Genomic DNA, 15,417 nt, shown 5'->3' with positions numbered 1-15,417 from the left:
GTCACAGATGAACAGAGTGGTGAAGGCGGCATTCGGCATGGTTGGTTTCATCGGTCAGAACATTGAATACAGGAGTTGGGACAGCTTGTTGAAGTTGTACAAGACATTGGTAAGGCCACACTTGGAATACTGTGTGCAATTCTGGTCACCCTATTATAGAAAGGATATTATTAAACTAGAAAGAGTGTGGAAAAGATTTACTAGGATGCCATCGGGACTTGATGGATTGAGTTATAAGGAGAGCTGGATAGACTGGGACTTTTTTCTCTGGAGCATAGGAGGCTGAGGGGTGATCTTATAGAGGTCTATAAAATAATCAGGGGCACAGATCAGCTGGATCGTCAATATCTTTTCCCAAAGGTGGTGGAGTGTAAAACTAGAGGGCATAGGTTTAAGGTGAGAGGGGAGAGATACAAAAGTGTCCAGAGGGGCAATTTTTTCACACAGAGGGTAATGAGTGTCTGGAACAAGCTGCCAGATGTAGTAGTAGAGGCGGGTACAATTTTGTCTTTTAAAAAGCATTTAGACAGTTACATGGTTAAGATGGGTAGAGAGGGATATGGGCCAAATGCGGGCAATTGGGATTAGCTTAGGGGTTTCAAAAAAAAAGGGTGGCATGGACAAGTTGGGCCGAAGGGCCTGTTTCCATGCTGTAAACCTCTATGACTCTATGATTCTTAGGAATAGGATTTATGAGCATTTGGAAAAGCCTGGCCTAATTCGGGAAAGTCAGCATGGCTTTATGCAGGACAGGTCATGTCTTACTAACTTAATTGATTTTTTTCGAGGAGGTGATGAAGGTGATCGATGAAGGTAGAGCAGTGGATGTTGTCTACATGGATTTTAGTAAGGATTTCGACAAGGTCCCTCCTGGTAGGCTGATCCAGAAGATTAAGATGCATGTGATCCGGGGTGACTTGGCCACTTGGATTCAGAATTGGCTTGTTCAGTGGAGTTAGAGAGTAGTGGTGGAAGGGTGTTTTTCTGACTGGAGGTCCGTGACTAGTGGTGTTCCGCAGGGAGCCATACTGGGACCTCTACTGTTTGTGATATATATAAATGGCTTGGATGAAAATGTAGATGGGTGGGTTAGTAAGTTTACAGACAACACAAAGATAGGTGGAGTTGTTGACAGTGTAGAAGGTTGTCAAAGGATACAGCAGGATAGAGATCAGTTGTAGATATGGGCAGAGAAATGGCAGATGGAGTTTAAGACAGGCAAGTATGAGGTGCTGCAGAAGAGGTTTATCAGGATGCTGCCTGGATTTCAGGGCATGAGCTATAAGGAGCGGCTGGACAAACTAGGGTTGTTTTCTCTGGAGCGGTGGAGGCTGAGGGGAGGCCTGATAGAAGTCTGTAAAATGATGAGAGGCAGAGATAGGGTTAGAGAACAAAGAACAAAGAACAGTACAGCACAGGAAACAGGCCCTTCGGCCCTCCAAGCCTGTGCCGCTCCTTGGTCCAACTAGACCAATCGTTTGTATCCCTCCATTCCCAGGCTGCTCATGTGACTATCCAGGTAAGTCTTAAACGATGTCAGCGTGCCTGCCTCCACCACCCTACTTGGCAGCGCATTCCAGGCCCCCACCACCCTCTGTGTAAAAAACGTCCCTCTGATGTCTGAGTTATATTTCGCCCCTCTCAGCTTGAGCCCGTGACCCCTCGCGATCGTCACCTCCGACCTGGGAAAAAGCTTCCCACTGTTCACCCTATCTATACCCTTCATAATCTTGTAAACCTCTATTAGATCTCCCCTCATTCTCCGTCTTTCCAAGGAGAACAACCCCAGTCTACCCAATCTCTCCTCATAGCCAAGACCCTCCATACCAGGCAACATCCTGGTAAACCTTCTCTGCACTCTCTCCAATGCCTCCACGTCCTTCTGGTAGTGCGGCGACCAGAACTGGACGCAGTACTCCAAATGTGGCCTAACCAGCGTTCTATACAGCTGCATCATCAGACTCCAGCTTTTATACTCTATACCCCGTCCTATAAAGGCAAGCATACCATATGCCTTCTTCACCACCTTCTCCACCTGTGTTGCCACCTTCAAAGATTTGTGGACTTGCACACCTAGGTCCCTCTGTGTTTCTATACTCCTGATGACTCTGCCATTTATTGTATAACTCCTCCCTACATTATTTCTTCCAAAATGCATCACTTCGCATTTATCCGGATTAAACTCCATCTGCCACCTCTCCGCCCAATTTTCCAGCCTCTCTATATCCTGCTGTATTGCCCGACAATGCTCTTCGCTATCCGCAATTCCAGCCATCTTTGTGTCATCCGCAAACTTGCTGATTACACCAGTTACACCTTCTTCCAAATCATTTATATATATCACAAATAGCAGAGGTCCCAGTACAGAGCCCTGCGGAACACCACTGGTCACAGGCCTCCAGCCGGAAAAAGACCCTTCGACCACTACCCTCTGTCTCCTATGGCCAAGCCAGTTCTCCACCCATCTAGCCACTTCTCCTTGTATCCCATGAGCCTTAACCTTCTTAACCAACCTGCCATGTGGGACTTTGTCAAATGCCTTACTGAAATCCATATAGACGACATCCACGGCCCTTCCTTCATCGACCGTTTTTGTCACTTCCTCAAAAAACTCCACCAAATTTGTAAGGCACGACCTCCCTCTTACAAAACCATGCTGTCTGTCACTAATGAGATTGTTCCGTTCTAAATGCACATACATCCTGTCTCTAAGAATCCTCTCCAACAACTTCCCTACTTGACAGAATCTTTTCCCCGGAGCTGAAATGTCTAATACTAGGGGGCACGCACTTAAGGTGAGAGAGGGAAAGTTCAAAGGAGATGTGCGGGGCAAGTTTTTTTTTACACAGAGACTGGTAGTTTTAGGCAGATACAATAGGGGCGTTTAAGGGGCTTTTAGATAAGCAGATGAATATGCAAGGAATAGAGGGATACGGACCAAGGGCAGGCTGAAGAGATTAGGTTAATTTGGCGTCATGTTCGGCACAACATCGTGAGCCGAAGAGCCTGTTCCTGTGCGGTACTGTTCTATGTGCTGTCCTGTTTTATGTGCTGTACTGTTTTATGTGCTAATACAGTCTAAACACTCAAAACACACAAACGTGACTGGAAATGAAAATAGTGTAAAACGTTGATTCAAAATTGCTAAGAAAGCTACAATTTTTTTGAGAGAATGAAATCGAGCATATCTCAAACTTACATTAGTGATGTGCTCTTGCAAAAGTTCCATCATCATTTTCCGCCCATCTATAATTTGCAAATACAGGTAGATGATAGAACTTGAGGAAGAAAGAAAGGATGGTTATTATCGATGGTACTTGAATTAAATTGCTTTACGATACACAGCTGTAGCACCTGCAAAGAAACACGATAATAAATGAGAATTGTGAAATGCTATTTTCATGAATTTTCAATGCTTTCTATGATCACAGATTGACAAGATCCCAATCCTAACATTAAAATTCAAACCTACCAGTAAAACCAGCTCTTATATTGCGTTGCAATTACAGAGTTCCTCTGTCACTGGCTAGGGTGCAAACAACTGCGTCATTTCAATCTGCCAGGTCTACAGTGGGTTATCCAGGGCTGAGCTCAGTGTCTGAAGTCTAATGACACCCAAAATAATTTGTTGTCAAAAATCTAAAAGCAAAATCTGGAAGTAATATCAGGTTGGTTTCGATATTCTGGTTATTGGTATGATTTTGCCTAAAGGAAAAGCCAATTCCCTTTTATAATTTGGTAGCAGCAAGTCCATTTTCTAACTGCACTGTGTCAGGAACGCTCTATCTTTTCCTTGGTCTAAGAATTGCTTATATGGAAATGGATTCTTTTCTTTGGTGCTGTTTCTTACTTTCAAAGATCTTGTCTTCCAGCCCTGAGCTCCAGAAAGCCTTTCTGTTATCTTCAACTTCAGCTTTCCATACATCTCTCCTATCTTCAATTTGTGAGTGAATGTGACCTGATGAAGGGGCAGCGCTCTGAAAGCTCATGATACCAAATAAACCTGTTGGACTTTAACCTGGTGTTGTGAGACTTCTTACTGTGCCCACCCCAGTCCAACACCGGCATCTCCACTTTCTAGGGAAGAGAGGTCCACAGACTCTGAGAAAAATATTTTCCTTATCTCTTTCTTAAATGGGATACACTTTATTTTTAAACTGTGTCACCTAGTTCTAGTCTGTCCCCCAGGGAGAAACATCCTTTTAGCATCCACCCTACCAAGTTCTCTCAGGATCTTCAATGGTTCAATAAGATTGTCTCATTCTTCTGAACTACAAGGGATACACATTCAACCTGTTCAACCTTTCTTTATACTTTGATAGGATAACCCCCTTATCTAGGAACCAGCCGAGAGAAGCTCCTTTGAACGATGTCCAATGGAAGACTTGCGGCCATGGTGGTTTCTGAAGGTTTGGTAAGGAATGTACTCTTAGTCCAGCCAACAGGGACTCCACCCACAGTGTGTGGGGGCTTTGTAGCGATGGAGGTGGCCTGCTATTGGCTGGTCATGGAGTCTTCTGATCCCAGAAGAACCCGCCAGTGGGAATGGCTGGAAAATCCCACCCTACGTAATCCTGGGTTCTCTGGCATTTCTCCATTCTCATTGTGAATTCTCCTGACTCTTTGCCTATAATGGACGCACATTTGTCTCAGCCAAATGCTCCCTTTTTATATCTTTGGAAACTTTTACAGTCCATTTTTATGTATTTTGCGAGATTGCATTTATATTCTATTCTATTTATCAGTTTCTTGGTCTTCCTTCGCTGTTTTCTAAAAAGCTCCTAATCCGCAGGTTTCTGAGTATTTCTGGCAACTTTCTAAATTTTTTCTTTTAATCTTATACAATCCGCACCTTCCTTTATCAACCATGTTGACTGTCTTTTTTGGGGTTTTTGCACCATGAAGGAATGTATCAAAGCTGTACGCTATGTAATAATATGGAATGTATAGGTGCTGTACGCTATGTAATAGTTAGAAACATAGAAACATAGAAGATAGGAGCAGGAGGAGGCCATTCGGCCCTTCGAGCCTGCTCCGCCATTCATTAACGTCATGGCTGATCATCCAACTCAATAGCCCAATCCTGCTTTCTCCCCATAACCTTTGATCCCATTCGCCCCAAGTGCTATATCAAGTCATCTCTTGAATACATTCAATGTTTTGGCATCAACTACTTCCTGTGGTAATGAATTCCACAGGCTCACCATTCTTTGGGTGAAGAAATGTCTCCTCACCTAAATGATCCACCCTGAATCCTCAGACTGTGACCCTGGTTCTGGACTCCCCCACCATTGGGAACATCCTCCCTGCATCTACCCTGTCTAGTCCTGTTAGAATTTTTTAAGTCTCTATGAGATCCCCCCTCATTCGTCTGAACTTCAGCAAAAATAATCCTAACCTAGTCAATCTCTCCTCATGCATCAGTCCCGCCATCCCCGGAATCAGCCTGGTAAACTTTACTTTAAGACTACCAGACTAAAGCCTGGTTACTTTAAGACTATCCATTGCCTATGCACTTTTTAATGTATTTTCCCAGTCAACCTCAGCCAATGTGTCCCTCATGCCTTCATCATTTCGTTAATTGAACTTTAACACCCTGCCTTCAGATTGAATTTCCTCACTTTCAAACAGAATTCTATCACATTGTGATCACCCATCCCTACGGGTTCTATTACAACTACATTATTCATTTGCCCTTTTTCATTATGTAATACTCGATCTGGAATAGCCTGTCCTCTAGTTGGCTCCTCAACAAACTGCTCTAGAAACCCATCCCAACCCAACCCATCCCACTCCAGAACCTTGCCTCCCTCAACATTAGTGTCCAATTGGTTGAATCAGTCTATGTGCAGATTGGAGTCCGCCATGATCACAATATTGCCCATAGTCCATGCTTCTCTCATCTCCTGATCAATACTATGGACAACATTACCATTGCTATGAGATGGCCTATAAACAGCTCCAATCAATATCTGCTGCCCTTTGCTGTGTCTTACTCCATCCATTCAGATTCCACACATTGTTCTTCTGATCTGGTGATCCTCCCTGACTATTGCACTGATCCCATCCCTTATCATCAGCGCCACTCTACCTCCTTGCCTGCCCTTCCCAAATGTCGAATACTCCGGAATATTCACTTCCAGTCTTGGTCACAAGTAGCCGTGTTCCTGTAATGACCTTGATCTCACAGCCCTTTAGCTCTCTCTGTCCCTTTAAATTATCTAACTTGGAATGAATGCTGTACACATTCAGACATTCAGTTAGGGTACCTGTAACTTTGTCTTTTTGATATCATTTCCACATTTGATGCATACTCGATGCTTTGCTTTCTTTCTCCTGCCTTCTAGTCCCATTACTGCTTCTTGTGAGCAACTTTACTTCCTACCAATTTGGGCCATCCTTTAGGTTCCCACCCCCGTGACAAACCAGCTTAAACCCAGCACAACAGCACGAGTAAATCTCTCTGCAAGTATATCAGTAACAGACACAACAGGCAAGGACAAATCATTTACTTGATATTTTAAAGTAACATTAAATATTAACAGATATCTGTGTATCTTTTTGGACAAATACAAGGGGCGAGATTCTCCGGCCTCCCAGCCGTGTGTTTCCCGCCGGCGGAAGGTGGCGTGCTGTTTGCTAGCATTGGGATTCTCTGGTCCCGCCGCTGTCAATGGGAATTCCCATTGACGTCACCCCCACACTGGCGGGAAACCCACGGGCGGGGGTGCGCTGCCAGCGGAACTGGAGAATCCAGCCAGCATAAACGGCCAGAGATTCTGGCCAAAATGTGCATAAAACTAACAACGGTGACTTTGTTTGAATCATTCTATTCCAAACAATTGTAATGAAGGCAACCTTGCAACAGGTTACCTGCTGACAATCTAACCAGATAGTTGGATATTTGTTATTCAGACCAAATTAATCTTTTTCCAGCTGGGGGAAATTTTCCTGGGAATAAAGCAGTAAATTTTCTGCTGAAATAAATGATAGGCGATGTGACCAGAATACTCACAACACAATAATTGTTAAGATGAAGTAGAATAGCGGGTTCAAAATCAAGTACTTGTAGACCCATACAAGCCAGTGGAGTTGGGAAATCGTTTCCTGTATCATTTGAATAAAATGAGAAATGGAATTGTACGGCACGTTTAATTCTCTAAAGGGACCACAGCGCTTGGAAGGCTTCAATCTGAGGAAACATTTCAATATACATATAAAATTAGAAATGCTACAAGTGTACAAGCTATAGTTTGAAAAAGAATTGATCAAGAAGAAAATGTGGGAGCGTTTCTGCTTTGGATACAATCGGGAATTATAGTGCAAAATGCAACTGGAATTTTGCCCATTTTGAGAAGAGTTCTAACAGCCAGGGGTACATTTCACTGGGCCCCTGGTGACTGTCCATTTTCAGGGTGCTAATCCCCTTAAAACTTCCTCATTGCCTCTGCTAATTACATCCGATGTTTCACACCCCTCCTCTTTAACTACCATGTCTGCATTGTCCCCTTTTCCTGTGGAGACAGACACCGACACGCCTGCCCAAGGCTTGTAAGATTGTGCTCGAGGCCAATGGAGAATGCCATTCTGCGAGCCTTGTCCACCCCGATTTCAGGGCGGGCATGCCAGTAAAATCAGGGCCGAAGTATCCATTGAGAACCATACCCACATCCTCCACCTCCACCAGGTACACTTTCTGGTCTTTTATGATCTCTACACTTCCCTGGGTTATCCTTTTACTTTTATTGCATTGAGAAAACATCTTTGGGTTTTCCTTGATAATGCTTGCCTATTCTTTCCTGTCCTCTCTCTGCTTTCCTAATTTCCTTTATGATTTCACCCCTGTACTTTTTATACTCCCCTCAAAAAGGGAGGAAGACAGAAAGTAGGAAACTACAGGCTAGTTAGCCTGACATTTGTCACAGGGAAAATGTTAGAAGCCATTATTAAAGATACATGGGTTTAGGAAAGGAAAATCATGTTTAACCAATTCAATGGACTTCTTTGAAGGAGTCACATGCGCTATGGATAAAGGGGAACTGGTGGGTGTACTGTACTTAGAATTCCAGAAGGCAGTTGGTAAGGTGCCACAGCAAAGGTTATTGTGTAAAGTAAAAGCTCACGGTGTAGGGGGAACACACTGGCATGGAGAGGATTGACGAGCTCACAGAAAATACAGAGCAGGTGAAATCTGGTCTGATTCTGCTGCTGCAAACACACCGGGAGAGGTGGGGATCTCTTCTGAAAACCCTGTAACCAGGAACAGTGAGCTGCCATTCCTGTCCCTCTTGAAGCCATGTTTGTGTAATAGCTATAATATCCTACGACCAGTGTCCTATCTGTGCTTTCAGCTCATCAGCTTTATTTGCTACACTTGCATTGAAGTAGATACTCGGCCAAACTCCTTTAAAAAATTATTTACCCTTTGTTTCCTCTGCCTTCCAGATTCATTGACTAATTTTCCAAAAATAAAGTTGGAAATGTTGTTGTTGCAATTTTTCTTGTTTGCCTTCACATTACTGAAATATAATGTTTAGATTCCTGTCTAGAACAAGGAACAAAGAAAAGTACAGCACAGAACAGGCCTTTCGGCCCTCCAAGCCTGTGCCGATGATGATGCCCTAACTAAACTACGAAAAAAACTTTCTGTCCTTACTCGGTTCGTATCCCTCTATTCCCTCCCTATTCATGGACCCATCCAGATACCGCTTAAATGTTGCTAATGTGCCTGCTTCCACCACCTCCTCTGGCAGCGCGTTCCAGACACCCGCCACTCTCTGCGTGAAAAACTTCCCCCGCACATCTCCCTTAAACATTCCCCCCCTCTCACCATGAACCTGTGCCCCCAGTAATTGACACTTCCACCCTGGGGAAAAGCCTCTGACTATCCACCCTGTCTGTGCCTCTCATCATTTTGTAGACCTCTATCAGGTCTCCCCTCAGCCTCCGTCTTTCCAGTGAAAACAATCCTAGTTTATTCAACCTCTCCTCATAGCCGACACCCTCGAGACCAGGCAACATCCTGGCGAAACCAAAAGAGAAAATGCTGGAAAATCTCAGCAGGTCTGGCAGCATCTGTAAGGAGAGAAAAGAGCTGACGTTTCGAGTCCAGACGACCCTTTGTCAAAGATTTTCCAGCATTTTCTGTTTTGGTTTCAGATTCCAGCATCCGCAGTAATTTGCTTTTAACATCCTGGTGAACCTTCCTTGCACTCTCTCCAAAGCTTCCACATCCTCCTGGTAGTGTGGTGACCAGAATTACATGCAATACTCCAAATGCGGCCTAACCATGATTTTATGTAGCTGTAACATGGATGTTAGGGAACTTGGGGAAATAAATAGTGATGTCTTGAGGAGTGTACATATTACAGAGAAGGAGGTGCTGGAAGTCTAAAGCGCATCAAGGTAGATAAATCCCCGGGACCTGATGAGGTATATCCCAGGACGTTGTGGGAGACTAGGGAGGAAATTGCAGGTCCCCTAGCCGAGATATTTGAATCATCGACAGTCACGGATGAGGTGCCTGAAGATTGGAGAGTGGCAAATGTTGTGCCTTTGTTTAAAAAGGGCTGCAGGGAAAAGCCTGGGAACTACAGGCCAGTGAGCCTCACATCTGTGGCTGGGTAAGTTGTTGAAAGGTATTTTGAGAGACAGGATCTACAGGCATTTAGAGAGGCAAGGACTGATTAGGGACAGTCAGCATGGCTTTGCGAGTGGAAAATCATGTCTCACAAATTTAATTGAGTTTTTTGAAGGGGTAACCAAGAAGGTAGATGAGGGCAGTGCAGTTGATGTTATCTACATGGACTTTAGCAAGGCCTTTGACAAGGTACTGCATGGTAGGTTGTTGCATAAAGTTAAATCTCACGGGATCCAGGGTGAGGTATCTAAATGCATACAAAATTGGCTTCTTGACAGAAGCCAGAGGGTGGTTGTAGAGAGTTGTTTTTCAATCTGGAGGCCTGTGACCAGCGGTGTGCCTCAGGGATCAGTGCTGGGCCCACTGTTATTTGTCATTTATATTAATGATTGGGATGAGAATATAGGGGGCATGGTTAGTAAGTTTGCAGATGACACCAAGATTGGTGGCATAGTGGACAGTGAAGAAAGTTATCTCCAATTGCAATGGGATCTTGATCAATTGGGCCAGTGGGCTGACAAATGGCAGATGGAGTTTAATTTAGACAAATGCGAGGTGATGCATTTTGGTAGATTGAACCAGGGCAGGACTTACTCAGTTAATGGTAGGGCATTGGGGAGAGTTACAGAACAAAGAGATCTAGAAGTACATGTTCATAGCTCCTTGAAAGTGGAGTCACAGGTGGACAGAGTGGTGAAGAAGGCATTTGGCATGCTTGGTTTCATCGGTCAGAACATTGAATACAGGAGTTGGGACGTCTTGTTAAAGTTGTACAAGACATTGGTAAGGCCACACTTGGAATACTGTGTACAATTCTGGTCACCATATTATAGAAACGGCATTATTAAACTAGAAAAAGTGCAGAAAAGATTTATTAGGATGCTACCAGGACTTGATGGATTGAGTTATAAGGAGAGGCTGAATAAACTGGGAATTTTTTCTCTGTAGCGTAGGAGACTGAGGGGTGACCTTACAGAGGTCTATAAAATAATGAGGGCACAGATCAGCTAGATAGTCAATATCTTTTCCCAAATGTTGGGGAGTCTAAAACTAGAGGGCATCGGTTTAAGGTGAGAGGGGAGAGATACAAAAGTGTCCAGAGGGGCAATTTTTTCACACAGAGGGTGGTGAGTGTCTGGAACAAGCTGCCAGAGGTAGTAGTAGAGGCGGGTACAATTTTATCTTTTAAAAAGCATTTAGATAGTTACATGGGTACGATGGGTATAGTGGGATATGGGCCAAATGCGGGCAATTGGGATTAGCTTAGGGGTTTTAAAAAAAAATGGCGGCATGGACAAGTTGGGCCGAAGGGCCTGTTTCCATGCTGTAAACCTCTATGACTCTATAACATGATTTCCCAACTCTTGTTCTCAATACCTCGGCTGATAAAGGCAAGCATGCCATATGCCTTCTTAATCACCTTGGCCACCTGTGTTGCTACTATTAGGGAACTGTTGACCTGCACGCCCAGATCCCTCTGTATTTGATTTGATTTGATTTGATTTATTATTCACATGTATTAGCATACAGTGAAAAGTATTGTTTCTTGCGCGCTATACAGACAAAACATACCGTTCATAGAGAAGGAAACGAGAGAGTGCAGAATGTAGTGTTACAGTCATAGCTAGGGTGCAGAGAAAGATCAACTTAATGCGAGGTAGGTCCATTCAAAAGTCTGACAGCAGCAGGGAAGAAGCTGTTCTTGAGTCGGTCGGTACGTGACCTCAGACTTTTATATATTTTTTTCCGACGGAAGAGGGTGGAAGAGAGAATGTCCGGGGTGCGTGGGATCCTTAATTATGCTGGCTCTGTATGTTAATGTTCCTAAGGGTTCTGCCATTTACAGTAGAATTCACATCTATATTTGATCCTCCAAAATGCATCACCTCACATTTGTCTGGATTAAACTCCATCTGCCATTTCTGTGCCCAAGTCTCCAATCTATCTCTATCCTGTTGTATCCTCTGACAATCCCCGGCACTATCAGCAACTCCACCAATCTTTGTGTCATCCGCAAATTTACTAAACAGACCAGCCACATTTTCCTCCAGATCATTTATATATACTACAAACAATGTGTACCATATTATATCAAATATTATTGACATTTTTTTTTACCAGAAACTTAATCATTGCCACTTTTATAATCTGAAAATCCATCTGAATAAACAGTAGCGATTTGCGTTTAGCAGGAACAAGATTAAATTAAATTTTTCATAAACCTGTCAAGAGTGCTAGTAAGTCAGAAACACCAAGCTTGATGGTGAGGTACATAGAACAGAGAAATCAAAACAGCAAATAGAAGCAAAATGAACAGGTAATAAATAATTACAACACCAACAGGGTTCAGGAGAAAACAACTCAATACTGCAAATACTGAAAATCTGAAACAAATCTGTAACTTGATAAGCCACTTTTCGAATTATAGAGAAATGGCTGCTTCCAATGGAGCAACTAAATGTGCTTGGCTTATACCAGTTTGAGTGATAGTCTATTTGTTGGTGCAGACTCGATGGACCGAAGGGCATCTTCTGCATTGTGTGATTCTATGATTCTATTTCCCAAAGAAATTCCCATATCCAATCATAACATGTTTGTGGTGTTACCCCTAGATTCTGTTATTTTGGTAAGAAAGTCGAACATGCTTCAGCTTTTAGGACTATCTCGTATTTGTCTAATTCTGTGAACTGGTTTTCAGATAAGAATGCTTAACATTTAGAATTGTTCAGGATTGATCCTCTGACTTTCCTGATAAGGCAATTAAGTCAATAATGCTGATTGTGTGTGTCTTTCAGATGTGAACAAAATAACTATTGGCCAAATGATGCAGTAAACTTCGATAAACCATTGCGCTTGAGTCAATAATAATAGAGATTGGGGAGACTTGCAGGAGTAATAGGATTGTCATAGTAGGGGATTTAAATTTTCCTAACATAGACTGGGACTGCCATAGTGTTAAGGACTTAGAGGGGGTGGAATTTGTGAAGTGTGTTCAGGAAAGTTTCCTCAGGCAGTATGTGGAGGGTCCTACTCGGGAAAGGGCAAAATTTGACCGACTCTTGGGAAATAGGGCAGGGCAAGTGACTGAGATGACAGTGGGGACCACTTTGGGACCAGTGACCATAATTCCATTAATTTTAAAATAGTTATGGAAAGGGACAAAACTGGCCCACAGGTGCAAGTTCTAAATTAGGGCAAGGCGAATTTTGATGGAATTAGATAGGAGCTTGCAAGGGTTGATTGGAGTAGCTTGTTTGAGGGCAAAGGGACCTCTGGCAAGTGGGAGGCCTTTAAAAGTGAAATAGCTAGAGTTCAGGGTCTATATGTCCCTGATAGGGTGAAGGGCAAGGCTGGCAGGAAGAGGGAACCAAGGTGACAAAACATATTGAGGTTTTGGCCAGGGAAAAAGAAGGAGGCATGGTTCAGATATAAGCAGCTGGAATCACGGGATTCCCTGGAGGTGGAGGGGATACAGGAGTATACTCAAGAAGGAAATTAGGAGGGGAAAAAGGGGGCATGAGGTAGATTTGGCTGAGAGGATTAAGGTGAATCCAAAGGGATTGTTTAAGTATATTAAAGGAAAAATAATAACTAGAGAGAGAATAGGACTTTTCAATGACCAAAGTGGACACATGTGTGTGGAACCGCAGGAGGTGGGCGAGGTTCTCAATGAATATTTCTCCTCTGTGTTTACTGTGGAGAAGGACATGAAGACTTGGGAACTTGGGAAAGTTAGTGGCGATATATTGGGGACAGTTCGCATTACAGTGGAGGAGATGATGGACGTGGGGCGTGTTAACTGGGAGTGTCTCGGAGGGAGGTGTTGACCTGTTAGAGAAAATCTCCATTACAAGAGAGGAAGTGTTAGGTTTTTTAGGGAACATTAAAACTGACAAAGCCCCAGGGCCTGATGGTATCTATCCTCGACTGCTCAGGGAGACGAGAGATTAAATTGCTGGGCCTCTGACGGAAATCTTTGTCGCTTCTTTGGACACGGGTGAGGTCCCTGAGGATTGGAGGATAGCGAATGTGGTCCCGTTGTTTAAGAAGGGTAGCAGGGATAACCCAGGAAATTATAGGCCGGTGAGCTTGATGTCCGTGGTAGGGAAGTTGTTGGAGAGGATTCTTAGAGACAGGATGTATGTGCATTTAGAACGGAACAATCTCATTAGTGACAGACAGCATGGTTTTGTAAGAGGGAGGTCGTGCCTTACAAATTTGGTGGAGTTTTTTTGAGGAAGTGAAAAAAACGGTTGATGAAGGAAGGGCCGTGGATGTCGTCTATATGGATTTCAGTAAGGCATCTGACAAAGTCCCACATGGCAGGTTGGTTAAGAAGGTTAAGGCTCATGGGATACAAGGAGAAGTGGCTAGATGGGTGGAGAACTGGCTTGGCCATAGGAGACAGGGGATAGTGGTCGAAGGGTCTTTTTCCGGCTGGAGGCCTGTGACCAGTGGTGTTCCGCAGGGCTCTGTACTGGGACCTCTGCTATTTGTGATATATATAAATGATTTGGAAGAAGGTGTAACTGGTGTAATCAGATGCAGGCAAATGGGGTTAGCTTAGATGGGCATTTTGGTCGGCATGGACCAGTTTGGGCAGAAGGGCCTGTCTCCGTGCCGGAGATTCTATGATTCTGTGATCAAATGATGTTTGTTATCTTGTTTATTTTTACTGTGGCCTGGAGTTTGGTCAGAGCAGCAGCTGTGGCAACTTCCCTGGAAGTGTATAAGAACCAGGCTGAAACCTTGGGGTACACTTGCAAACAGGATTTCTGCCGCATTTTCAGCAATGTTAGTTCAACAGTGCAGGAAAAGCTGCACGGAAATTCTGAACCTATGAATTTTGGTTGTCTCTGATTCTGCACAGCTTCAATGCAAAGGAGCGGAAAGCTCAAAGACTGAATGAAATCTAAAGTTTACAGCGAGTCTGAATGCTTTGGAGCTTTTATTCTGTTCAGACAGAAGAGAGAAAGGAGCACTGAGTACTTTGGCAGCGATATAGACCTCACTGGAAAGGTTTAGTGTTGTTTTTTTCCCAAATCAAACATTTACCTAGTGTGCTTATTTGATGAGAATGCAGGATCTTGGAAAAAGGAATATTGCTGTTTGACATTTCTTTCTCTTTCAACATCAAGAATGTTTATTATTAAAAACAAATCTCCAGAAAAAATATTAAATACTGGCAGTGCCTGCTACGGTAGAAAAAAAATAACACTTACTTCCACACAGTTATTCCTAATGAGCAAAGGACCCCGATGAAGCCAGGGAAGAAGAGCAGGAATATAAAGATGGTTGTCATGTGAGAAGCTCGCCATGCCTGGCGAGGAGGCTGGCAGTTCATTATGAGGCTAACCTAAGCATAAAATCCAAAGCGTTAATCAGCAGTTTGCTTCAATACAGCAACATTCAGAATGGCTGCAGAGCCACTTGGTACACAGACTACAATGCTGAGGGTATACTATCACCGACAAACTCCATAATTTACCCATTGTACTTATACCGTACATTCCAAATCTAATTAAAAACAGGAATAAGAATGATCTGAGAAACAGCGCCACGATTCCCACACTTACAGGTTACTATATTTAAATAGCACCCAGAAACCCATTCACTCACTGCGGGTCTGAGCTTCCACACTCTGCAAAAGGAGCCCCACAGTTCAGTGATCCCTCCCTGGAGATTCTCCTCCAGCCAGCTGAGGAAAGGAATAGGAGCAGGAGATCTTCCTGTCTGACCACACTGGCCTGGGGGGCAGTTGCCAGGAAGTAAGTGCC

At 43.6% G+C, this 15,417-nt stretch overlaps 1 protein-coding gene across 1 annotated transcript in view; it reads right to left on the bottom strand.

The window, feature by feature from the left end:
• The window catches only part of tmc5 (transmembrane channel like 5), a 256,340-nt gene that overhangs the window by 78,183 nt on the left and 162,740 nt on the right, over positions 1–15,417 (bottom strand). The window contains exons 17-19 of the mRNA XM_078240932.1: positions 14,863–14,996; positions 7,016–7,192; positions 3,200–3,278 (exon numbers count right to left, since the gene is read on the bottom strand). Of these exons, the coding sequence (XP_078097058.1) occupies positions 3,200–3,278; positions 7,016–7,192; positions 14,863–14,996 (390 nt within the window). The remainder of the gene's footprint in view (positions 1–3,199; positions 3,279–7,015; positions 7,193–14,862; positions 14,997–15,417) is intronic.

This window comes from Mustelus asterias, chromosome 23, assembly GCF_964213995.1.
Source record: "Mustelus asterias chromosome 23, sMusAst1.hap1.1, whole genome shotgun sequence".
Classification (NCBI taxonomy): domain Eukaryota; kingdom Metazoa; phylum Chordata; class Chondrichthyes; order Carcharhiniformes; family Triakidae; genus Mustelus; species Mustelus asterias.
The sequence above is the reverse complement of the archived record's forward strand: the minus strand, read 5'-3'. Positions and strand labels throughout refer to the sequence as shown.